Source organism: Hypanus sabinus, chromosome 17 (genome assembly GCF_030144855.1).
Source record: "Hypanus sabinus isolate sHypSab1 chromosome 17, sHypSab1.hap1, whole genome shotgun sequence".
NCBI classification, from domain to species: Eukaryota; Metazoa; Chordata; class Chondrichthyes; order Myliobatiformes; family Dasyatidae; genus Hypanus; species Hypanus sabinus.
In genome coordinates this window covers 21,256,230-21,282,420 of record NC_082722.1, presented here as the reverse complement: position 1 = coordinate 21,282,420, position 26,191 = coordinate 21,256,230, and the positions used below count along the sequence as shown (strand labels likewise).

At 45.1% G+C, this 26,191-nt stretch overlaps 1 protein-coding gene across 5 annotated transcripts in view; it reads left to right on the top strand.

Annotated features, from left to right (window-relative positions):
* The window catches only part of LOC132406727 (palmitoyltransferase ZDHHC1-like), a 54,225-nt gene extending 42,907 nt beyond the window's left edge, over window positions 1-11,318 (top strand). For 4 of the 5 annotated variants that reach the window (XM_059992638.1, XM_059992635.1, XM_059992639.1 and 1 more), the window contains one exon: window positions 10,600-11,318. In XM_059992638.1, coding sequence (XP_059848621.1) covers window positions 10,600-10,751 — 152 coding nt within the window. In that variant the 3' untranslated portion in view covers window positions 10,752-11,318. The remainder of the gene's footprint in view (window positions 1-10,599) is intronic. The other variant, XM_059992637.1, reaches the window with a different exon arrangement.
* Window positions 11,319-26,191: the final 14,873 nt, after the last annotated feature.

Below are 26,191 nucleotides of genomic sequence, written 5' to 3'. Positions count from 1 at the left end.
TGCCACATTAGGGCTGAACCAGTTTCCCTTTTAGTGTGGTGGGAGTAGTGGTCTTTCAGGGAGAGCTGTCTTTTTAAACTGCTGGCAAATGAAGCCTGTAGGGACCACTTCCTTTGTTACGTCCACGGGTTGCAAGCCCATTCAGTGGTGTCAAGTGACCAGCCGTGTTCCTTTTCCCCAGGCACTCAGCAAGATTCATTAGGCCATACCCTTATTCTCCTTTTGTTTGGGAAACCCTATCTCATTTAACAGAGTGACTTCCTGAGTCAAGGGGCTGTCATTAGTGCTTTCCATCAACATGGGAGAACACCTTCATAAATAGGGGCATCACAGCATGAAAATTCAACATAACCCCTTTGTGCAAAATATCACATCTGAAGTATAGTATCCAGTTTTGGTGACTATGCAAAGGCCTTCAAAGGCAAAGAAAAGATTTACTGGAAAATTTCCAGGAATGAGTGATTTTGGCTTCAAGATGAGATAGGAGAAGTTGGAATCATTTTCCTCCCACTAAAGAAGATTGACTGGATATTTGATGGAGTTGTACAAGATGATGACCAGTTGGACATTTGTTGGACCTATACAAGACTATGACCAGTTAAAGATTTGATGGACCTGTATAAGACAATGACGAGATGGACATGTGATGGAGCTATACAAGACTATGACCAATTTTAGGATAAAACCAAGAAAAGCTCTCTCAAATATGATTTAATGATCTTATTTTTGGAGGGGTTGATTGGAGCCCAGAGATATAGTTGAAGTGAAAGGGAAATACAGTAAAGGAGAGGTATAAGGAGAAACACTATTACACAGTGAGAGGCAGAGTCTGGAACTTTGTGCCTGAAAGAGTCCTAGAAGCAGAAACAGTCAGGGATAAGAGAAATAGAAATGGAGAAAATAATTTTCATAGCTCGGGGGAAAGAAGATAGTTTGGGACCAAATGAATTGCTCTTTGGGTACCCACAGTGGGCATTGTGCTGAAAGGCACACTCCTGTGAAGCAACTGATCTGTGATTCTACAACAAGCCAAGACGGGGGAGGGAGGGAGGGAGAGAGAGAGAACTTTGACTGCTCAAAGCATTGATATTAGTCATGGAGAATTGAATACAGAGATCCTCAAGAGGCTAGACTTAGAAGAGTGCAGGTATGGTAAATTATTCATGAGATTGCAAGACAGAAATGACTAGAGGAATATGAAAAACAAACATTTATGAAATTGAGATATTGCTTTACCATAAATCAAAAAGCCAGAGTAAAGGATGTATGAAATATAGACAACAGAATTCTGAATGATTATATTTATGGAGAAGAAAAGAAGAAAGACAGGCCAGGAATTCTTTGTGCTTCATCAAGTGTACAGATAACAAAAAAAGAGGTTTGAGTGGTAGAGCTTTGGCAAGGATGAGGGGATGTCCATATATAGACAATAGGTGCAGAAGTAGACCATTCGGCCCCTCGAGTCTGCACCGCCATTCTGAGATCATGGCTGATCATTCACTATTAATACCCAGTCCCTGCCTTGTCCCCATATCCCTTGATTCCCCTATCTATCAGATATCTATCCAGCTCCTTCTTGAAAGCATCCAGAGAATTGGCCTCCACCGTCTTCCGAGGCAGTGCATTCCACACCTCCACAACTCTCTGGGAGAAGAAGCTCTTCCTCAACTCTGTTTTAAATAACTGACCTCTTATTCTCAATCCATGTCCTCTGGTACTGGACTCTCCCAACATCTGGAACATATTTCCTGCCTCAATCCTATCAAATCCTTTAATTATCTTAAACATTTCAATCAGATCCCCTCTCAATCTCCTCAATTCCAGTGTGTACAAGCCCAATCTCTCCAATCTCTCTGCGTAGGACAGCCCTGCCATCCCAGGAATCAACCTGGTGAATCTACGCTGCACTTCCTCAATTGCCAGAATGTCCTTCCTTAAACCTGGAGACCAAAACTGTACACAATATTCCAGGTGTGGTCTCACCAGGGCCCTGTACAAATGCAAAAGAGCATCCTTGCTCTTGTATTCAATTCCCCTTGTAACAAAGGCCAACATTCAATTTGCCCTCTTTACTGCCTGTTGCACTTGCTCATTCACCTTCATTGACTGGTGAACTAGGACTCCTAGGTCTCTTTGCATTTCTCCCTTACCTAACTCGACACCGTACAGACAATACTCTGCCCTCTTGTTCCTGCTTCCAAAGTGGATAACTTCGCATTTATTCACATTGAATGACATCTGCCAAGTATCTTCCCACTCACTCAGCCTATCCATGTCTCCCTGTATTCTCCTAACGTCCTCTTCGCATGTCACACTGCCACCCAATTTAGTATCGTCAGCAAACTTGCTGATATAGTTTTCAATGCCCTCATCTAAATCATTGACATAAATCGTAAAGAGCTGTGGTCCCAATACAGAGCCCTGCGGTACCCCACTAGTCAACTCCAGCCAGTCTGAGAAACACCCATTCACTGCTACCCTTTGCTTTCTATCTGCCAACCAGTTTTCTATCCATGTTGAAACCCTGCCCCCAATGCCATGAGCTCTGATTTTACTCACCAATCTCCTATGTGGCACCTTATCGAATGCCTTCTGAAAATCTAGGTACACAACATCTACTGGCTTACCCTCGTCTAACATCCTTGTTACACCCTCAAAAAACTCCAACAGATTAGTCAAGCATGATTTGCCCTTGGTAAATCCATGCTGGCTCGGCCTAATCCTATTTCTGCCATCTAGATGTGCCACTATTTCGTCCTTAATAATGGACTCAAGCATCTTCCCCACGACTGACGTTAGGCTAACAGGGCGATAGTTCTCTGTTTTCTCCTTCCCCCCCTTCTTGAAAAGTGGGACAACATTAGCCACTCTCCAATCTTCAGGAACTGATCCTGAATCTAAGGAACATTGGAAAATGATTACCAATGCATCCGCAATTTCCTGAGCCACCTCTTTTAGAACCCTCGGATGCAGACCATCTGGACCCGGGGATTTATTAGCCTTCAGTCCTACCAGTCTACTCATCACAGTTTCTTTCCTAATGTCAATCTGTCTCAATTCCTCTGATATCTTATGACCCTGGCCCATCCATACATCTGGGAGATTGCTTGTGTCCTCCCTGGTGAAGACAGATCTAAAGTATGCATTAAATTCTGTTGCCATTTCCCTGTTTCCCATAACAATTTCTCCCAATTCATTCTTCAAGGGGCCAACATTGTTCTTAACCATCTTCTTTCTCTTCACATAGCTAAAAAAGTTTTTGCTATCCCCTTTTATATTCCTGGCTAGACTGAGCTCATACCTGATTTTTTCTCTCCGTATTGCTTTTTTAGTTAAGATCTGCTGTTCCTTAAAACTTTCCCAATCATCTGTATTCCCACTCATCTTAGCCCTGTCATACTTCTTTTTCTTTAATGCTATACAATCTCTGACTTCCTTTGTCAACCACTGTGGCCCCTTCCCCCTCTTTGAATCCTTCCTTCTCATTGGAATGAACTGCATTTGCAACTTTTGTATTATGCCCAAGAATATCTGCCACTGCTGATCCACTGTCTTTCCTGCCAGGGCATCCGCCCATTTAACTTTGGCCAGCTCATCCCTCATGGCTCCGTAGTCTCCTTTATTTAATTGCAACACTGACACCTCTGATCTGCCCCTATCCCTCTCAAATTGTAGATAAAAACTTATCATGTTATGATCACTACTTCCTAATGGCTCCTTTACTTCAAGATCACTTATCAATTCCTGTTCGTTACACATCACCAAGTCCAAAATAGCCTCGTTCCTGGTTGGCTCAAGCACAAGCTGTTCCAAAAATACATCCCTTAGACACTCCACAAACTCCCTATCCTGGGGTCCAGCACCTACTTGATTCTCCCTGTCCACCTGCATGTTGAAATCTCCCATAACGACTGCATTACCTTTAGCACATGCCAATGTTAACTCCCTAATCAACTTGTACCCAATATCCACGCTACTGTTTGGGGGCCTGTACACAACACCCATTAGGGTCTTTTTACCCTTACTGTTCCTCAGCTCAATCCACACAGACTCTACTTCCCCTGTTCCCAAGTCACCTCTTGCTAAGGACTGAATCTCATTCTTCACCAACAGGGCCACCCCACCCCCTCTTCCCATATTTCTGTCTCTACGATAGCACGTATACCCTGGTACACTCAATTCCCAGGCCTGATCCCCTTGCAGGCATGTCTCCGTTATCCCAACAATATCGTAGTTCCCCATTTTCATCTGAGCTTCAAGCTCATCTGTCTTATTTCTGACACTACGCGCATTCAAGTATAGAATTCTTAGCCCATTCCTCCTCTCTTTGCTTAAAACACTGTCTACTGTACCTAACCCAGCTCCTTGAACTTCCATCGGGCAAATTGCACCCTGAATTTTGATGACCTTCTCAAGATCACCCAAACCTTGTACACATTTAACCCCATGCACCTTCTGACCAACCCTCTGGATCTGGATCCCTGCCCCCTGCACATCTAGTTTAAACCCCCCCGAGCAGCACTGGCAAATACTCCTGCAAGAATGTTAGTACCCCTCCGGTTCAGATGTAGACCATCCCTTCGAAACAGATCCCAATGTCCCTGGAACAAAGACCAATTATCCAAAAACCTGAACCCTTCCTTCCGGCACCATGCTCTCAGCCTCATATTAATGTGCATAATCATTCTATTCTTCGCCTCATTCGCACATGGCACAGGTAGCAATCCCGAGATTGTCACCCTGGAGGTCCTGCCTTTCAGCTTCACTCCTAACTCCCTGAACTCTCTAAGCAGGACCCCCTCACTCACCTTACCTACATCATTGGTCCCTACATGGACCACTACATCTGGGTTCATGCCCTCACTCTCAAGAATAGCCTGCACCCGATCTGAGATATCCCAGACCCTGGCACCAGGGAGGCAACATACCACCCGAGACTCCCGATCTGCACCACAAAACCTCCTATCTGCCCCCCTAACTATAGAGTCCCCTAAAACTATCACTCTCTTCTCTTCCCTCCTCCCCTTTCTAGTTGGGGGTTCAACCTCTGTGCCAGAGGCAGGACCTGTACAACTCATTCCTGGTAGGTCATCCCCATCAACAGTACCCAGTACGGTATACTTATTGTTAATGGGAATGGCCGCAGGGATGCTCTGCTCTCTCTGCCTGCTCCCCCTGCCTCTCTGGACCGTCACCCATCTGCCTACTTCTTGGTTTTTTGGTGTGACTACCTCCTGATAACTCCTATCTATCTCTGCCTCCACCTCCCGAATGATCCGTAGTTCATCCAGCTCCTGCTCCAACTCCCTAACTCGGTCTGATAGGAGCTGCAGCTGGACGCACCTTTTGCAGGTGTGGTCATCAGGGACAACTGTGTTGACCCTGACCTCCCACATACTGCATACGGAGCACACCACTGCTCTGACTGTCTCCCCCATACCTGAACTGGATTAATAGAATAAGTCTAAAAAGCACCTAGCGACCTTACCTTCTTCCCCTCAGCGAGCAATCACACAAGCTTACCGAAGTCCCCTTACGCCGAAGCCCACTTAGCCAAAGCCCAGGACTCTGCTTCCACGGACTCCGCTGCCCGCTCTGACAAGAAGTCCTGCCTTTTAAAGTGTGCGCTCGATGCTGACGTCACTCACGCCAGCGCAGTTCCCCCTCCTCCACAGGTATTGACCAGGTAGGCTTAAATCCTACCTACATGGTCGAATTCTCTGAGCTCCCAGCTGAATCACAAGCTGTAACTTGCTCCCGATTCAAATGACCACTCTGAAAAGAAGTCCTGCCTTTTAAAGTGCGCGCTCGACGCTGACGTCACTCGCGCCTGCGCAGTTCCCCCTCCTCCACAGGTATTGACCAGGTAGGCTTAAATCCTACCTACACGGTCGAATTCTCTGAGCTCCCAGCTGAATCACAAGCTGTAACTTGCTCCAGATTCAAATGATATAGAGGTGAATACAGGAGATCTTACTAATGACACGCATAAGGCCAGTCTACTAATTTTGAGAAAGTTTAGGATCAAGAGAAGTTGTCAAGTGGTAAAGCTGAGGCTGTCATTTTAAATAATGTTGACAAGAAGGTGCACATACAGGGAGAAGGGGGAGATGTGATCGCCAGAGGTAATGGTGCAAATGATGCAAGTGCTGCACAAAATTCTACTGCTGATGGCGGTCTGGTGAGAGCAGGTGAATGTGATTCCATTCATCCAGAAAACACTGAATAGATATAGGAAAAGGAAAGTGAAATCAACATTGAAGGTTGCAGACAAGTTGAGAAGGAAGGACACAAGTTCTTGTTTCAGTCAAATCAGATGATAGTAGTGATCAGAACTTTAGCAATAGTGTGGCACAGGTGGGAATTGATTTGGTGGATCACAAGATCTAAGTGAGATCGACAGAGATGTAGGAAGCCCAAATATCCTCAAAGTTTGGAAAGGAAAGAGCAACTGGAGCTGAGGTGTTCGACAAATAAAAAGTGAAGGACTTGTAATTATGAGTATCATGTTTTAATAAAAGAGCGTTGTAGCTGAGGGACCAGAACTATCCACAAAAGACCAGCACTAGAAGCAGGAAGGGTGATTCCGTATTTATGAGTTTACAGCAAATAAAATCAGGGTGGGAGGTGCACTGGGCTCCGACACCACCAGGTTCAGAGTGGGAGATGTCTATAAGTTCTTTTTGCAGTTGAGGGTGAAGGAGATAGTTAAGAGGGGTATAATAAGACAACTTACACAGGATGAAAACAGTTGAGGTTATCCTTACACCGCAGAATGATTTTTGGAGCAGTGACAAGTTTTGGTAGCTACACAGAGGGTGAAATAATTCTGCACCCAGTTTAACCACATCAGATGCTAAATGGCTAAACGTTTCCACCTCATCCATTAAGGATCCTCTATATGAGGCGAGGAGTGCTGTGCCAGGCCAGGGTGAGAGAAGTAGTTTGAACAGGAGGGAGGCGGCAGTACTAAGATGTTGCAGAAATGCTGTAGTGAATGGAGATTGGACAGGGATCTCACAGATGGAATTAGGATTGTCCTTATGAGGATGAGTTACTTCTTCTGCATTTCTGTGGCTTTGGAGGTGGCCAATGAACTTTTCCACTGATGAGGCAGGTAGCTTTTGAGGTGTGCTCCTTCCACTGCTACTGCTGGAACTGCTGAGTTCTTCCAGCAGTTTGTCTTTTGCTTTGGATCAGCATCTGCAGTCTGTCCTGTCTCCAGACAAGAGCTCTGAGTTCAATCATTTTCTGTTCTCGTTTAGTGACAAAACTCTAAAGTACTGTTATGGTACTATTATAGGTTCACCAGTGAAGAGCAGAGTTGATTGGGATAAATCAGTTCTTGCACTGCAGACTAATTTTCATAGCAGAACCTGAAAGTGAGATGGGGAAAACCGGGCAATCAGCATCAAGGCTGTCAGCAGTGTAATCTGTGACTATTGGGGCTGCAGTTGTTTGGTCTTGACTATAGCATCAGGTGGATGATGGCAAGTCAGTCACTCATTTTCTACCAGATCAATGAACAAGCAAAGCAGGCAGCCTTGAGTTGGGTGCTGATTTACAGTTTCTAAGGTCCAGTCTCATCGCTGAAGTTGTGTGCTTTTCCATTGTGACAGATAACAGGCTTTGTTGTACAACTTAATATATTGTCAAGCAGGTTTATAAAATAGTCTGCAAATGATTTCTACAGAATGCAGTTCTGCATGTCATTTTTCAATGATGTCATATTTGTCAATGATCAGTAAGAAGTTTGTTATCACTGATGTATGTCATAAAATGCATTCTTTTGTGGCACCAGTGCAGTTGCAAGACGTAAAATTGTTACTAGTTACACTAATAAAAAGTGCAAAAGAGGAATAGTGAGGACCGTTCAAAAATTTGATGGTGGAGGGAAAGCAGTTGTTCCTAAAATGTTGAATGTGCTGGCAGTAATGAGAAAAGTGCATGTCCTGGATAAGGAGGCTCATTAGTGATGGATGCTGCCCCCACCGTTTGAAATGGTGGGCAGAGTTGTCCCAGTGCAGCTGACTGTGTCTAACAGCCCTCTGCATCCTCTTTGAGTACATTGGAGCCTCCACACTAGAAGGTAATGCGACGAGTCAGAATGCTGTCACTAGTAATTTGCCAGTCTTTGGTAACATTCCTAATCTTCTCAAATTCCTAATGAAGCATGGTCGCTGGTGTGCTTTCTTCATTAATTTTGGGTCCAGGATAGATCCTCTGCAATACAGACACCACAGTGCTTGAAGCTGTTCACCCTTTCCACTGCTGGCCCCTCGATGAGCACCGGTGTTTGCTCTCCCTTTCCCTGTCCTGAGGTCTGCAATCACTCCCTTGGTCTCACTGACATTGAGCGCAAAGTTGTTATTGTGACTCCACTCGATCAGCTGATCCATCTCAGTCTTGTACACCTCCCTGTTGCCATCTGACACTCGGCCAACAACAGCGGTGTCATTAGCAAGGTTAAGGACGGTATTGGAGCTCTGCCCGGTCACACAGTCATGAGTGCTGAGAGTAGAGCAGTGGTTGAGCATGGGGTTCTTACAACCATTCAGCACCACTTACGAATAAGCTGGATGAAATCAGCAGTTCGGGCAGCATCCATTGAAATGAGCAGTCAACGTTTCGGGCCGAGACTGACTTCCAGTACTGAAGAAAGAGGGGGCAGGGGCCCTATAAGGAAGTTGGGGGGAGGGTGGAAGGTGCCAGTTGGAAAAACCAGCGGAATGATCAAGGGGTGGGGTAGGGGAAGCAGGTATGGATAGGCAGGAGAGGTGAAGAAGGAATGTAAAGGGAAAGCACCATGGGTAGTAGAAGAAGGCAGAATCATGAGAGAGGTGATAGGCAGCTGGAAGAGGAGGCAGAGTGAAAGTGGGATGGGGGAAGGGAGAGGGAGAGAATTACCGGAAGTTGGAGAATTAGATGTTTATACCAAAGGGTTGGAGACTACCCATACGGTATATGAGGTGTTGTTCCTCCAGCCTGAGTTTGGCCTCATCATGGCAATAGAGGAGGCCATGTATGGACATATCCGAATGGGAATGTGAAGCATATCTGAAGTGGGTGGCAACCGGGAGATCCTGTCTGTTGTGGTGGACGGAGTGGAGGTGCTCGACAAAGTGGTTCCCCAATCTGCGTCGGGTCTCGCCGATGTAGAGGAGGACACACCAGGAACACCGGATGCAATAGATGACCAACAGACTCACAAGTGAAGTGTTGCCTCACCTGGAAGGACTGTTTAGGGTCCTGAATGGTGGTAAGAGAGGAGGTATGGGGACAGGTGTAGCAATTACGCTCGCAGGGGTAAGTACCAGGTGGGAGATCTGTGGGGAGGACAACTATAGTTTCCTGATGAGGAAGTCAGGAATCCAGTTGCTGAGAGAGGTGCAGAAGATCAGGTTTTGAAGTTTGTTGATTAGTATTGAGAGGGAGTTGATGCTGAATGCTGAGCTGTAATCGATAGATGGCTTTCAGATGTTGGTATTCCTGTTGTCCAGGCGGCCCAAGGTCGAGTGGAGAGCCAGTGCAGTTGCATCTGCTGTAGATCTGTTGTGGTAGTGGGCAAATTGCAGTGGGTCCAGCTCTTTGTGCAGGAGGGAGTTACCTCCAGCCATGACCAATCTTTCAAAGCACTTCATCACAGTAGATGTGAGTGCTACCATGCAGTAGTCATTGAGGCAACTCACCCTGTTCTTCCTGGATGCCAGTACGATTAATGCCCTATTTAAGCCTGTGGCTGACTGTAGCAATGAGAGGTTTGAAGATGTCCTTGAACACTCCAGTCAGTCGATATCCTGTCAGGTTCAGCATCGGGGCCTAACACCTTGCGTTTTATTTAATATCTTTCTCTTGTTTTATGGAACATATTTTTTTCATGGTTACCCCAGTGTTTCAGTTTTGTGTTCTGTTTTACTTTCTCGTTGTCTCATCTCCTGCATCTTCTCCACTTGTATCCTGCTTTGTGGATTCTTTTGGAGCCTTTAAGTGATCTGAGACGAGTTTCATGGAAGAACGATAGTGGGAACCTTGCAGGCATGGACCTTCTTTGAGAAATAAGGCATGGGGGATTAGCTGGGGTGGAGGGCCCAGGTGGGCAGAGGCATGAGCATATGACCCATGTACTCAATCTTGACCATCATTATCCCCAGGCCTGAGCATAATCATGCTAAATCCTGAAGGTTAAAGCTGTCATGTGGACATCCTTCAGCTTTTCAGCCATAAACTATATCAGAGCAAGCACAGCTTTAGTGCAAGGTTTCTGTACTACCTTAGTTGTGTCTGCGAACTTTGTGGTGATTTGCCCCACTAATACGATGAGCTGAACTCTGAGGCTTTGGGCCTATCCGGGCTGCTCTGGAGATTTGGATCTCAGGACTCAGTTTGGTTCAGAATGCTGCGGCTGTTGCTCACTTCCATTGTTTGCATGATTTGTGTTATTTTTTTCTCTGCACATTTGGTGGTTGGCCTTTACTTTTATTAAATTGGGTTCTTTCAGGTTTCTTGCTGTGTGGCTGCCCGCAAGCAGACAATTGTTAAGTTTGTATTATTTATATGTACTTTGAATCTTTAATTCCACTTGTTTGTTCCATTCCACAGCTCTTGCTGCTGCTATTCGGAGTTCAGTGCACTCTCTCCAATCCTTCCCATCGATAGATTATCTGTCTGCTTTATCAGTGAGCACTGTCCATTCCGTGCGGGCTGCAGGACCTCCAGCTGAGTACCGTTCAGATTCTGCAGAGTCTGGATGAAATCCCGGTGGTCCAGACAAGACTCGGCAGTGCAGCAGTGGCCATGCAGACCAGCACAAACTTCCACAGCACAGAAAAATTTTGGAAATTCTCTGCAGACTGCTATTTCTAAAGAGCACTACAACAAAAGACCAGATCAGCCAACTAAAGCAAAAAATCGGAAGGCTTGGATCCAGGCATTGAACAGTTTTCCAGCATTTAAGGCCATTTCTTAAATGGAACTGCTTCTCAGGGACTGGTTCAGTGTGATGATTTTTAAGTATCACATCAGTTTTTTTACATTCTGTTTACCCTCCATTAACAAATTGTTGATTGTGACAATCTGAGGGGGAGAAAACATCATTTAACAGCTTCTTTTAAACACTTTCCTAAAACCACAGCATTTATTTTGTGTGGCCTTGGCAATCTTTTAATGGCAATGTGACATTGCTCTTGTTTTATTGAAATTTTATTTCTATGTTATTTAATAGTTAAACTCTTAAGTGTCAAAAGTATTATAGATACAATTTTAATTTTTTTAAGACAACAACATTGTTTCTGTACGAAAATAAATTATTTTAAAGTATACGTACCTCTTGTGAAATTTATTTAAACATTACTGCAGTACACTTGCATCCCTAAAATGCCATGTCGTATACACATCATTATGGTTATTTCTATTAAGCCTCCACACTGGAAGACCAATTTAACACCTTCATCTCCCTACCATACACTGAAATGATTTCCTCTCAACTCAGTTTGCAGAGATTAGTATTGCTCCATCACAAATGGTGGTGCACCTCAACAGAAAGGCAGCCAGCACTCCAAGACTCCACTTGTGGAACTAAACAAGGCCACGTTGCTGAGATCAGAGCACTGCAAACAACAGCCGCTGACTGTCTCTTAACAGTAGCAAACATAGATTCTAGAAGTGAAGCATCTGTTTTCTGCTGCATTAATCATATTCCTGCAACCCCAGCACTCTTGTCTCATAGTAGGATGGGGAATGTGTGGGGATTAACAGACCAAATCAAAACAATAATGGTGAGAGAAATTCCAGCCTTGTGTCCAATTTATTGGAGGTCTGTCTGGAACAACAACATGAATAAAATATAAACTGCTCTGAATTTGTTACACACCATACAAAGTGGATGTAACTCATTTATCCCGGTAGAAGCCCTACTAAGCCATTGTGATACACAGTGGCATCGTTTCCTTCCTGTTACGAGCATTCTCGTTTTCATTTCACAACCGAGCGGCAAGGTAGCATTACGGTTAGTGTGTTGTTTTGCATCACCACAGACTCGAGTTCAATTCACGGTGCTGTATGTAAGGACAGTGTGGATTTCCTCCAGTGGCTCTGGTTTCCTCCCACGTTCCAAAGACATACAGTTTATGAGGTGAATTCATCACATGGGTGTAACTGGGCTGTGCAGGCTCATCGGTTGCAAGGGCTGTTACTGTGCTATGTCTCTAAATCTTTAAAAATAATTTAAATCTATTGATGTAAGGAATGCTTGATCTCAAATGTTTCTTAGTACCTGAAGCATTGAATCTGTTTCTCCACAGATAAGACCATAAGACACAGGAGCAGAATTAGGCCGTCCAGCCCATCGAGTCCACTCCGCCATTCCATCATGGCTGATCCTGAATCCCATTCAACCCCATACACCTGCCCTCTGGCCATATCCCTTAATGCCCTGACTGATCAGGAAACAATCAACTCCTGCTTTGAGTATGTCCACGGATTTGGCCTCTACTACATTCTGTGGCAGAGCATTGCACCGATTCACCACTCTTTGGCTCAAAAAAATCTTCCTTCAATTGAAGGAAGGTCACCCTTCAATTTTGACGCTATGCCCTCTAGTTCTGGATACCCCGACCAGAGGAAACATCTGCTCCACATCCATGCTATCTTGTCCTTTCAATAGTTGGTAGCCTAACCCCTTCATTCCCCGAATAATGCTGCCTGACCAGTATTTCCAGCATTCTGTTTTCATTTCAATTTTGCAAAAACAGGAGATTTTTTGCAAATGGTCCTGTTGTGATTGTAGCAAAGAAAGTCAAACTTTTGACGATATCATCAAAGCTGGCTTCCGAGATCTTTCCCAGATCTCATGATCAACATTAGACAAACCAGATCTATGTTATTATTGTCCGATAAGAAAATGGGAAGAGATCTAGTTATGGCTCTTAACAACTACGGATAGTGCCTAGCTTGATGAGGAATTAGGGAAGATTTAGCTTGCTATACCACAGGGGATTAAGCCGGGCAGATCAGAAGAGATCCAGCTTCCTTGCTGAAATCTGTGCTGTGTTAACAGCTCTCAATTGGTGGTGGATATTCTGAAATTTGCCTCTGTAGGATCAAATGGGCAGAAAGGTAGGAGAAATCAGACAGGGTCTGTGATGTGCGCTCAAACTCCTGCTGGAAATGCATGTGTTGATGTCAGATAACAGCTTAAGTAATAACTGTTGGAGGCCAAACTATGTATGAACAGAACTAAATTAATTGGTAAAACAATTAAAGGGTATTAGTAGAAAAGTTTGAGGGCAGGAGACTGGGACTTAGAATAAGTAACCTACAGGCCAGAGCTGCCGAACTGAAAAGTGAATTTTGGATGGGTATCTCTTACAGTGGGATAAATGACCAGACATTTCTGTGAACCATTCAGATAGTGGAACCGTTATTTTAGCAATCCAGAGTTCTGTTACACCAACCCATATGTACTATCAAATACCCAGAGATGCTTGCTTCCAGAGTAATAGTCCATGTGTTCTGCACATAACAATTATTATCTACTCTTTGATTTCTCAAGATGCAGGTGGTAGTTTGCACTGAAGTGTCAGGAGATCAGAATCAGATCTATTATCACTGACAAATGACGTGAAACGTTTTGCCGCAACAGGGCGGCAGGCGACATCAGACAAATGATCTTCCCCTGAACTGCATGCTTGTACAGTAAATGTTTGTGACTCGAGTACTTGTGTATCATTAGAGTCACCCTTCAGTGTGGGAAGTCAGCGATACTCCCAACAGGTACTGACTCTGCTTAGGCAAGAGAGCATGAAATCTATTTAAATTCCTTGCAAACAGGCCTCAATGACACAGTTAAATAATAATGGTCAAAGGAACTGGCAAACGTTCTGAATATCCAGCCTGAAGGAAGCCCGAGTGTACAGTTACCTTGACACCCACTCGCAATATAGTCCTTATGTTTGTAATTGTGTCGGTCTGAGTCATTGGTCACCTGTGCATCCTGCAGCAACAGGGTCCCTGCGCCATCTAGTGGTTACAACCGTGTTTGCAGTAGGTGGCAGCTTCCAGTGAAGAGATTCCACACAATGCACCCACTTGTCACATGATTGATTGGGAAAAGGATATTAGTTAGATATTGAGTTTCAATATGGCACTGTGGTCAATAATACACATGATCTGTCTACTCTGCATATATCGAACAGACATTAGCTGTGATTCTGGCATCACAAATATGTGTAGATATATCACATGCTACACTTCAAACCTGTAACACTATGGGTGCAATTTCGGGTGCACTTTACGCTGTATGGTGCACTTGCGACCTGACCTGGTTGTCACCAAAGATCATTGCAAAGTTGAATAGTTGGGTTATAATGCCCTTGTTATTTCTGTGCTTATCTTTCTGCCTTAGTAAGAATAACTGTTGACCTCCTATTGACAGTGATCAACACATGCAATGCCCGTGGAGATGGCTGAATTCAGACATTATTTAAGCTCTAAGCCTTGCATGATTTATGTGTTGTTGGCAACACCTCCACAAATAAGATCCTTTGGAATTTTTTGCTGCATCACTTTGATAATTAACCATGTATGACAACATGTGTTGAGCAGTTTCACAGTAATATTCAAACTATTTCAGCATTTGAATCTAAAGCTGCTTTAGTTCTGTGAAGAAATTTCTTCTAGTGCTTGTTAGAAACTAGGTTTAATTCGGCACTCATGAAGTTCCAACATAGCTTATTGAAGCTTCAAGTGATAGCTAATGAACTGAAGAGCCACTAAATTTAATTTTAATGTACAGCTCTGCCCCAGTGCATCAATGAGACTTTTATGTAACTAGTGTGTTACGAACCCCGTAAATGGGTCACTTACCAGCAAAGATAGAGAGGTCCGTTGAAGTCTGATGATACTATGTTTTAACAGTATTTATTGGTAAAAAATACACAAAAATAATATCAATGCAAATATACAGATAATATACGTCTTCAATACTAAATCTAAAAGTGCGGGTATAATAATAATCAATAACAAATAAGCTCTATCGTTGTCTAGGGGATAATGAATTGTCCGATTGAAATATACAGTTCACTGCAGTTCCAAAAGCTGCCGTCTTTTGGTTGTCGCTGTGTTGCACTTTGTTGGAGAGAGAGAGAGATACGAATAGCATGGGAACAGTTACCGCTACGGGTTTTCCAACCTTTATGATTTCGATCCGTCAGGAGTCTCGTTGTCGTGGCCTTTCACTTGTGGCCTCTCCTTTTGCTAAGTCGTTCTTCCGTGGTGAGCCCGCCAAACCAGGCAAGGGAGGACGCACACGGGTCCCACCGGCTTTGGCTATCAAACGCTGTCACTGGATTTCCAGCGTTTCTCCTGGTGCGTCTCAAGGGGTTGTTCCCCAGACCCTCTTTTATCCTTCCTCACGGGGTCTCAGATGTCAATCAGGTGGGGATGATGCAATCCCTCAACCAGCCCGCTCTGGTCGTCCCCTGAGGGGCTTCAATGAATAGTACAGTACTCAATACACAATTCCGTCTCCAAGAGGCAATAGCAATATCAATGGTTTTGTTTCGCTGAGGCCAGGACACATTCCAAACCTTGTGGATTCTGCGTGTCTCTCTCTCTCATTTCCTGGGTCCCAGACCTGAATTAATAGCGGTCTTGCGATTCTCAAAAAGGAGGGGGCGACTTTGTACCCTTCGGCCCCTCAGAGTTGTGGCACATTCATAACACCCTCTTTCTTCAAAGATTTTTACCATCGGTAAAAATGAATTAATACAGTGTCTTACAGGATTTTAGGATCTAAAACAATACAAAAGAGTTTTATTTTCACTACAGAGTAATACAGTTATACATTCAATTCAGCATCTAAACCGTTAGCGATTACATTGTCACTTCCTTTAATATCTTAACATCTTGTACTTTAATAAATTCTTGTAGCATCAGACTCCAATTTAATAACCACCTATTTTTATTCATTTTCTTCAGCAAACAAATAATAAGGAGTTGTGATCGTAGCTTACGTGTCCACTACAAAAGTTCATGCAAACACTAATCTTTATTTTACTTTCAAACTTAACTGTCAATCGTCCATGTGGGGTTGTCTTTATTATTCACATGCTTTGTCGAAATCCCTTAAAACCGGATCCTGTTATTTTAAATGGCATCCCGTTAACCCTCGCCCCTTTTCCAGTTAACTCCCACGTGGTTAACTTGTATACTAGTGTGGAATAAGCTTTTGCATGCTCCTTTCATAGGAGTTATTTTATCAACAATGTGTTCCAAACTTAGTCCATTTTCCGAATTTCCACACAATTCTTTAATTTTAACCAAGTTGTTAGCATGAGTTTTCAGTTTAAACTCTGCAGGCGATCTCCCTTTGTTCAAGCAGCATTTCAAATTCGGCCTCTTCACAGCACACTCCTGAATAACAACAGCGTGTGGGGTACCTTTACATTCCAAATCAACCTGTAATTGATTCGCAGGCACTGTGTTACCAAGCCATTGTCCCTTCAGCCTGGTTACTGCTTCTGACACCAATCCAGACCTTAAATTTTCTTCATTCAATTTAGGAACTACACTTTTCCCTTGCCCTTCAATAGTAAAATTCACATCACCACCTTTTGTCTCCTCACTAACTTTTAACACACCTTCGAACACAAACAACTGGGAATTCTCACTTCCCACTAGTACCAAGGTTAACCCTTTCTTCACTGAACCAAGTCCATCTGACCCACAAGGACTGCATTGCTTTTCCACTGAATCAAATACCTCAGACTTTTACTGAGCTCCATTACTAGGTTCAGTACCACGTGCATCCACATCTTGAACGCACTCAAACGGGACATCTGCCTTTTCCAGGCTTTCAATGCCCGTACACTTTTCAAATTCTAAATTCCCCTGATCCTCCCAGTTACTTTCTGGGCAACTCCCTTCCGGAGTAAACTCAACCCCGCGGGCTGCAACAACCTCATCTGCCAACCCAGCAGACTTCTTCAAGGAAATGGCATCCTTTTTATCTACGACTGCCCTCATTTCATTATCGGGAACACCTTTAGAATTTTCAACTTCTTCAAACAGTTCTGCCAAACCAGTCAGATCATCCATGTCCAACCCTGGACCTTTTAACAGCCTTATCTGTTTCTCATCTTTACTCCGTGCCTCTATAAAGTTCCTCCTGGCTAAGGGCGGGTCTACCTCCTCTCCCTTACTCTCTTTCACTTTCCTATTCTCCTTTTTACCACCCTCTAACTCCTCTTGGCACGGGGTCGGTAAAAACGTCTCGGCCAAATCGATACTGGCCGGATTTAAACGGGTCTCTTTCTCAGCTGCCTTTCTCGACATGCTGCTACTGGTCGCGCATGCGGTATAGATCTTGGAATCTAGGGGCGGGTCCTCAACACTTACAGGCTGGCTCGTCAGCTCCATAGCTGACCAAACTTCACCACCAGCTAAATCATTACCCAGAAGTATGTCTACGTCAGTTCTCGGGAATTCTGATCGCACCCCTATTTCAACTGGTCCAGATACGAGCTCAGAATTTATAATGATCCTATGCAAAGCCACCTCTCTAGTCTTGCGACCAAAATCTAGTACCGTACTGCTAATCAATGACAGCTCAGCTCCCGTGTCTCTCCAGATCCGCCCTGGCACTGGTGTGTCTCCCTCTCTCACAGACACGGTTCCTTCTGAAATACATTTCTCAGACCCTTCTCGTACTCTGTCTACTTGGGGCTCTCTCGTCGATTTACTGATCACCACAACACATCCTGTAGGGACTACTGCTTTCCATTTTCCTGTCTCCTTCCTTGGAACAAGGCACTTAAATGAAATATGACCCACCTTTTCACAGTTAAAACAGGTCAAGCCAGGACCTCCCCTGCCGTCTTGCCTTTCCTCCTCCTCAATTTTACCCCTAGCTCCCGGCTGAATTTCTGCCTCAGCCGGCGGGCTTTCTCTACCATTCCCACGGTCTCTCTGGTAACTTTCATTCGAGGAAAACTTTGTCTTGTGGGTTAGGGCATATTCATCTGCAAACCTAGCAGATTCGGAGATGGACTTATTCGGCTGCTCGTTCAAATACATCCGGATATCATCCGAAACACAACCTTTAAATTCCTCAATCAGAATTAACTCCCTGAGATGCCAAAAATCTTCTTCCACTATTTCTGCTGCACACCAACGATTCAAGAGCACACCCTTCTCATAGGCAAACTCTGTATACGTCTGATTCCACACTTCCTTTAAATTTCTGAACTTTTGTCTATGGGCCTCAGGTACCAATTCATAGGCCCGAAGAATGGCCTCTTTTACTTTCTCATAATTCTCCGACTCTTCCTCCTCCATTGTCAACGCCGAATATGCCCGTTGTGCCTTCCCTTTTAACACACTTTGTAACAACGCCACCCATTGCTCTTTGGGCCACTTCTAACTCACTGTCACCTTTTCAAAATGCAAGAAATAACTATCAACATCCGTCTCCTCGAACGGAGGTACTAACCTAAACTCCCGATTTACATTAAACCGCTCCTCTTGGTCTGATCCTTGAGCTCTTCACTCTTGCCTTAACTTCTCCATGTCCAAGTCAAGTTGCCTCTGTTTCTCTTTCTCCTCATACGCTCTCTCCTTCTCGGCTCTTTACTTTCCTTTCCTTCTCCTTTTCAGCCCTTTCTTCTTCCTTTTCAGCTGCTTCCAGCTGCTTTAACTTAATTTCATGTTCCAACCTTAATTTCTGCAACTCTAACTGAGCCGTCCCGCTAGCTGGTACCTTTTCAGGGATATTTTACAATACCTCAGCAGAAAGCACATTCTTCACAATTTAATACTCAGTTATGGCCCTCCGCGCCTCCCGCCTTTTCATTGACAACCTCACCTCTGCAAGGTTTAGTCCTTTCGCAATATTTATCAAGTCTGACTTGGTGGCCGCCTCTAGCGCCTCCAGAATTGGGTTTTCTATAAATTCGTCTACGGCCATCTTTGCTGGTTTCCCGTCTGGTTACCCGCGCAACCAGACCCACGTTTGGACTTAAAAGCCCGATTCACTGGCCGTCCAATTTGGTATCAAATCTCGAGACGAGGCCCCCACTTTGTTACGAACCCTGTAACTGGGTCACTTACCTGCAAAGATAGAGAGGTCCGTTGAAGTCTGATGATACGATGTTTAACAGTATTTATTAGTAAAAATACACAAAAATAATATCAGTGCAAATATACAGATAATATACGTCGTCAATACTAAATCTAAAAGTGCGGGTATAATAATAATCAATAACAAATAAGCTCTATCGTTGTCTAGGGGATAATGAATTGTCCGATTGAAATATACAGTTCACTGTAGTTCCACAAGCTGCCGTCTTTTGGTTGTCGCTGTGTTGCACTTTGTTGGAGAGAGAGAGAAATAGGAATAGCATGGGAACAGTTACCGTTCGGGTTTTCCGACCTTTATGTTTCGACACGTCGGAGTCTCGTTAGTGTGGCCGTTCACTTGTGGCCTTTCGTTTTGCTAAGCCGTTCTTCCGTGGTGAGGCCGCCAACCCAGGCAAGAGAGGACGTACACGGGCCCCACCGGCTTTGGCTATCAAACGCTGTCACGGGATTTCTAGCGTTTCTCCTGGTGCGTCTAAAGGGGTTGTTCCCCAGACCCTCCTTTATCCTTCCTCACGGGGTCTCAGATGTCAATCAGGTGGGGATGATGCAATCCCTCAACCAGCCCGCTCTGGTCGTCCCCTGAGGGCTTCAATGAATAGTACAATACTCAACACACAATTCCGTCTCCAAGAGGCAATGGCCGTTATCAATGGTTTTGTTTCGCTGAGGCCAGGACACATTCCAAACCTTGTGGATTCTGCGTGTCTCCCTCTCATTTCCTGGGTCCCAGACCTGAATTAATAGCGGTCTTGCGATTCTCAAAAAGGAGGGGGCGACTTTGTACCCTTCGGCCCCTCAGAGTTATGGCACATTCGTAGCAAGTGTAAGTGGAATTTTCAGTGCGATGACCTGATTGTTGCAGGCAGTGACACATGTTGCAGTTGTGTAAAACACTAGTCGGACTATTGTGTTCAGTCTGGCTACCTGATTTTAGGGAGGATGTGGAAACTTTAGAGAGGGTGCAGGGGAGATTTACCAGGATGCTGCCCGAGTTAGGCAGCATGTTTTAAGTGGAAAGATTAGTGTAACCCCTGGGTCACCTCAGTCTCGCACATCTCGTTCTCGTCTAGGGGGTGAGCAGCCTTCGGCCCCGCCAAACTGGGTAATCAGCTGGTGTGGATGCTGTGTGATGTCCCCGCCTCGCCCAGAAACAGAGGGCACACCATATGCGATTAAATGAGTATTATTTATAAAGGTTACTATAACTAAGTGATTAATAACGATACAGTATATATGAAGAAAAAAATAAAGAAAAGGCGCCAAACTTATCAAAGCCCAAACCACTTCGTGCACAACCGTTGGAGCTCAATTACTGACGTCTTCTGGCCACCATTCGATCCCCTTCGAACTCCTCGAATCGCAGCTTAGGACCATCCGAAGTGGTCAACCAAGCACATCTAGCTTCATCTCCTCTCCTCGGAGTACCTCCTGGCCTCGGACCACCGCTTGGGGTCCGTTCCTCGCCCAGTTTACAGCATCGCGTCCTCTCTCTCTCACCCCTCGCGCCGATCTCCCCAAAAGCCCCCCCACAATAGCTTACAGACTCAGAAGAAAGAACAACATTAAACCCAATTGGTTTACAAAGGAATAAAATTCTCGTTATCAGTAAATTTTAACCCAAACAAGCTTCCAGCACTCTCTCGCAACAAAGAAACATTCCTGCTTTTAACAAAACAAAGAAGCCATTTTGATTACATACACAGTAACAAAGAAAATGAAGAAATCCCCTTTGCACTCTCTCCCCACCAAATAAAAGTCATGTCCTCATGACTATTAAATAACTCGCCACCTTTCCTGCCAACACACCCTAACCCAAGCACAAACAGTGACATCTCCTCCACACACAGTAAACCTCACGCCCTGTTCCTCAGGCGCTACATAGGCCAACTATCTGGGAGTTTACTAACCCATCTGAGTCCTCCGTACCCCCTCACCTAAACCCTTCACGCTCGGACACAACTGGGGATACCTCGGGCCCACTACCAACTCCTCTCTCAACCTCTCACTCATGCCCCCCACTGCACATAGCTAACCCTCCCACTATAGCTGACTCAGTGGGAGAAGAGCCAAAGGTCTCTTCCTCAATCGAGGGAAAGTCAGCAAAAGGCAGCATGTACCACACATTCAACACATCTTCCATCGAATCTGTATTCTTCATCATTTCTGCGATTGGTAGCTGCTGTTTGATCTTCTCCAAACGGAAACACGTGGTCTGCACTGCCCCTGCAGACTATTCAGCCTTCTGCAATTGAGATATCAGCTTCCTCTCTGGCCCCTGGAACTCTCGCCACAGGCTCAGCAGTTCTGACTCATGCATCCCGGCCATCTCAATCTGGGATGCAATTTCTCCAACAGCTTCTTCCATCCCGACCTGAAAAGCAGCAGTTCAAGATTGGCCAGCCTCCAGTTCAGTATTCACTGCACTTCTCTCCAGCTTTTTCTTCCTCATGACTTCTTCCATATCAACTTTCAGGTTTTGCACTTCATTTGAACTGACGATGGTCATCTTCAGGTTCCCTTCAAGCTTCCGCTTCCCTCTTCTGAGATTTGTCTGTAATTTCTTCACCTCCGCAAACTCCCCTCTCCAGGTTCTTTGTTTGCTGTTGCCCTCAGTCAGACAACTTTCTTCGTTCTCTCCAACTTGTGAGTCTTTCAATTGGTTCCAGATCACTTATTCAGGTCTCTCCGTTGTCATTTCAAAATTGATTCCGGAGAGACAGTCACTCACTAGCTGCGACCTTCGCCAGCCCCGGCACGTGTCCAGAAAACACTTTAACTCTGTCGTTCTCAGCCGCTCCTGCAACGACCTCACTTCGTATTCTCCTGAGGCAAATCCAAATACACCAAAACTCCGAACGCCTCTACATCCCCCATGGTCTTCCACATGCCCCGCGGGAAGGTTGCAAGGGCTCCAGATATGCCCTGTGGCATCTTTTCCGACCGGAAGACTCCTAGGGAATTTATAACGGCCGTCTTCTCCTTGTCGGCCTCACTCATCGGGATCTGGCAACATCCACTCCTCAGATCCAGCACCTTAAGCTATTTCGCTCCACTCAGATAGGCCATCGCCTCTTCGGCCCTCAGGACCATATTCTGGTCACTGACAGTGCGCCTCTTCTGCGCAATATAATCCACACACACGCTGCCTACGTCTTCCATGGCTGTCGGGGCCAGTCGCCGCAACCTCTCTCTTACCGAGGTGTCATCAGCGGTCAACTCCCTTCCCTCGTGGTAGTTCGCAGCGTCCACTAAGAGGGTCTCACCCTCGGATACTTCCCCCAGGCCGTACCAGCACCGGCTCTTGTTTGAATTCGGTATCAGCCCAATGCTGCTACACACGTCCGCACAAGCAGCTCGAAACTCTGGGTGCATCGACAATGCCTCCAAACAGCTCTCACCCGCCTCCTCCGGGCAGGCCCCCAAGCGCACCAGCAGGATATTGATTCTCTCCAGTACCGAAACCCTGCCCGTCTCAACAGTGTCCAGACACATCAGCATTAACGATTCACGAACCTCAGTCACCTGCACATTTGCCTCTATGAACTCAATTTTCACTGACCAACAACCGTCGTCTGGATAATCACCGGCACTGGTACCCCAAATCTCCAGTGTTCTCAATGTCGTCAAGGGTAAATGCTTTCAATAACGGTTATAAAACTAACTGTACAGCAACTTAACCGGCGCCCCGGAGCCAAGGATGGCTTTAACTTGACTTCCATCCATTCGTAACAACACCTGATTGTGTGGTCCCTCTAAGCCTTCAGGAATAGGGTGTGCTCCTTTCGGGAGTTCCTTGGTACATTGCTGGGAACATGCTCCCCCAGAGACCCCAAGCCGCTCCCCAACTGGACCTACTCTACGTTTTCCGACACCTCTCGGAATAACGGAACAACTGATCCCCTTGACAGATCCCCTTGGCTCCGCTAGCAATTCATCTGCCCCCCTAGCCAAAATGGATACCCTAAAAACTTTCCACCAATCTCCTGCCACGGATATGATAAGCCCCCCCCCCAGCTGCGGCATTTGACTTCCAGTCGAACCAAACGCATTTTCCCACACTTTCCCAGAACTGGCAGCTGTCACTTCGAAGTAGTTGCGCCCGACAGTTCTAACAACGTCACCTGCCCGCCTACTCAAACTTTCAACCAGTACCTGTCGCTTTCCCTCAGCCAAGCACTGCCACTCACCCAACAACTGAGAGGACTGCTCCGCCCACGCCTCCGCCACTTTAGGGCTGGACATTATTCCAACAACCGGGCGGAGCCCACCACTGCTGGAACATCCCAACCTGTCACTCTCCGAACAGTACGGACAGCCCATGGTACCACTACCATTTCGTCAGCGCTAGTTGGAACTCGAACAACGACCTCCGGGCTACCAACAGCAGCCACCCCATCCAACACACACGCAGTGATAACCAGCAATCGCACACCCACAAAGGCACACCAGCTCTTCGCCGCAGCCATAATTTAAAGAGGGTGATCACACAGCTTCCATAGAAATCAATCCCGGATGAGCCCCCACAATGTAATCCCCTGGATCGCCTCAGGGTCGCTCAGCTCGTTCCCGTCTAGGGGGAGCAGCCTTCGGCCCCGCCAAACTGGGTAATCAGCTGGTGTGGATGCTGTGTGATGTCCCCACCTCGCCCAAAAACAGACAGTACACCATAAGCGATTAAATGAGTACAATTTATAAAGGTTACTATAACTAAGTGATTAATAACGATACAGTATATATGACGAAAAAAGTAAAGAAAAGGTGCCAAACTTATCAAAGTCCAAACCACTTCGTGCACAACCGTTGGAGCTCAATTACTGAAGTCTTCTGGCCACCATTCGATCCTCTCCGAACTCCTCGACTCGCAGCTTAGGACCATCCGAAGTGGTCAACCAAGCACATCTAGCTTCATCTCCTCTCCTCGGAGTACCTCCTGGCCTCGGACCCCCGCTTGGGGTCCGTTCCTCGCCCAGCTTACAGCATCGCGTCCTCTCTCTCACCCACTCTCGCTGATCTCCCAAAAAGCCCGCCAACAATAGCTTACAGACTCAGAAGAAAGAACAACATTAATCCCAATTGGTCTGCAAAGGAATACAATTCTCGTTATCAGTAAATTTTAACCCAAACAAGCTTCCAGCACTCTCTCGCACCAAAGAAACATTCCTGCTTTTAACAAAACAAAGAAGCCATTTTCGATTACATACACAGTAACAAAGAAAAAAGAAGAAATCCCCTTTACATTAGTGAAAGATTATTGTTTCCTTTTCGAGAGAAGGGTGTTGAGAGGTGACTTAATAGAGGTGTAAGAGATGATAGAGGCAGAGATCCGGTGGACGGCCAGAGACTTTTCCCAGTGCAAAAATGGACAATGTGAGGAGGCATAATTGTAAGGTGCTTAGAGGAAAGTAGAGATGGGGAAGCGGAAGATGTCAGAGGAGGGTAGGGGCTGTGTTATTACACTGGGAGTGGTGGGTGTATGGAACCCACTGCTGGGTGTGATGATGGAGGGAAATTTAAAAGACTCTTAAATAGGACCATGGGTTAAGGAAAATTGAGCACTATGTGGGAGGGAAGGGTTAGATTGATATTAGGGTAGTTTAAAATCTCGACACAACGTGGGCTGCTATGTTCTGTGATCTATTATTGCTCTTGGAAGAAGTTTGCTCTCAAGGATCGACCGAGTCTGTGATAGGGATTTCGCTTTTTCATTTGATTTCATCCCAGACGTCAGTTGCTGAAAGGAGTGCTCTACATGGAGTTTGCACCGTCTCTGTGATAGCGTGAGTTTTCCCGGTCACTCGGGTTTCCTAGTGATATGGTACTTGGTACATTAATTGGTTTCCGCCGCTAGGTGGAATCAGGGTAGAGCTGATCAGCATTTAAAGAAAGAATAGTTTAAGGGGAAACATGGGGCATTCTCCATGTTGGAAGAAAAATGAGATGTTCGCTGTAGTCCTGCTGACAATTTGGCCGAAAAACTGATGAATAATTCTCACAGGCAACTAACTAGGAAGTAAAAATTACACTTTAACTTATCAATCATTTTGCAATGACTAAAGTAAATGTTAAATTGTGTTCATGGATGAAAACTACAATGAATTCTCAAAATTCTTTAAACATTTTGAAGCAGTTCTGAAGGATTAAACACATGTAAAATTAGTATTTCGACCAAAGGTTTCCAAGAGGTAATTATGCCTTAGCAAACTATTGAAAATTCAGTTATGTCTTAAACAGAAATCACAGAATTGCAGTCAGAATCGGGTTTATTATTATTGTCCTGTATGATGTCAGATTTGTTGCTTTATGAAACTTAATGTTTGAATGATTGATATTCTTGTCAATCAACTGATTTCACATTACACAAAAGAAACTCCCAACATGGCTCTCAGTGGAGAAACAATAAGTTGCCCACAGCAGCTCCTGTCTTCTCACATTCAGTTCTGCAAATGCCAAGTCATTCAGCTGATGTTGGATTTTCTCTTTGTAGTGCTGAGTACTGAATTCACACTGTAATCTTTATCGCAAACCTTGGATGAATTCAAAAAGACCATATTGTTCCACGGAATGAATACACAAACAATGGAATGGAACTGGACCTTGTATCCTTAGTGTTATTTCTACTCCATGTACTCATCTGTTTCTTATTACAAACAGCAGTTTTTCCATTGACAAGATGAAGAGCGTGTGAAGTGTCACATATGTGGGTAGGAAGGAACTGAACCGGGGGAATAAAACTGAGTCAAGTTCTTCTGATGTGAGTTCGGTTGACCCCTTGCCCTGGTCGTCTCGTTTTCACTATGGATGTCCAGTCCCTATACACCTCCACCGCCCACCAGGAAAGCACCAAAGCCCTCCGCATCTTTTTGGACACCAGAGCCAACCAGTCCCCCTCCACCAGCTCTCTTCTCCGTCTTTCTGTTTTTCTCACTGTGAACCTTTGTCTTGTACTTGGTGCAGAGCGTAGTGGTTAATGCAGCTCTTTACATTACCAAACAGGAGTTACCACTCCCTGTAATAAATTTATACATTCTCCCTGTGACCATGTGCGTTTCCAACAGCT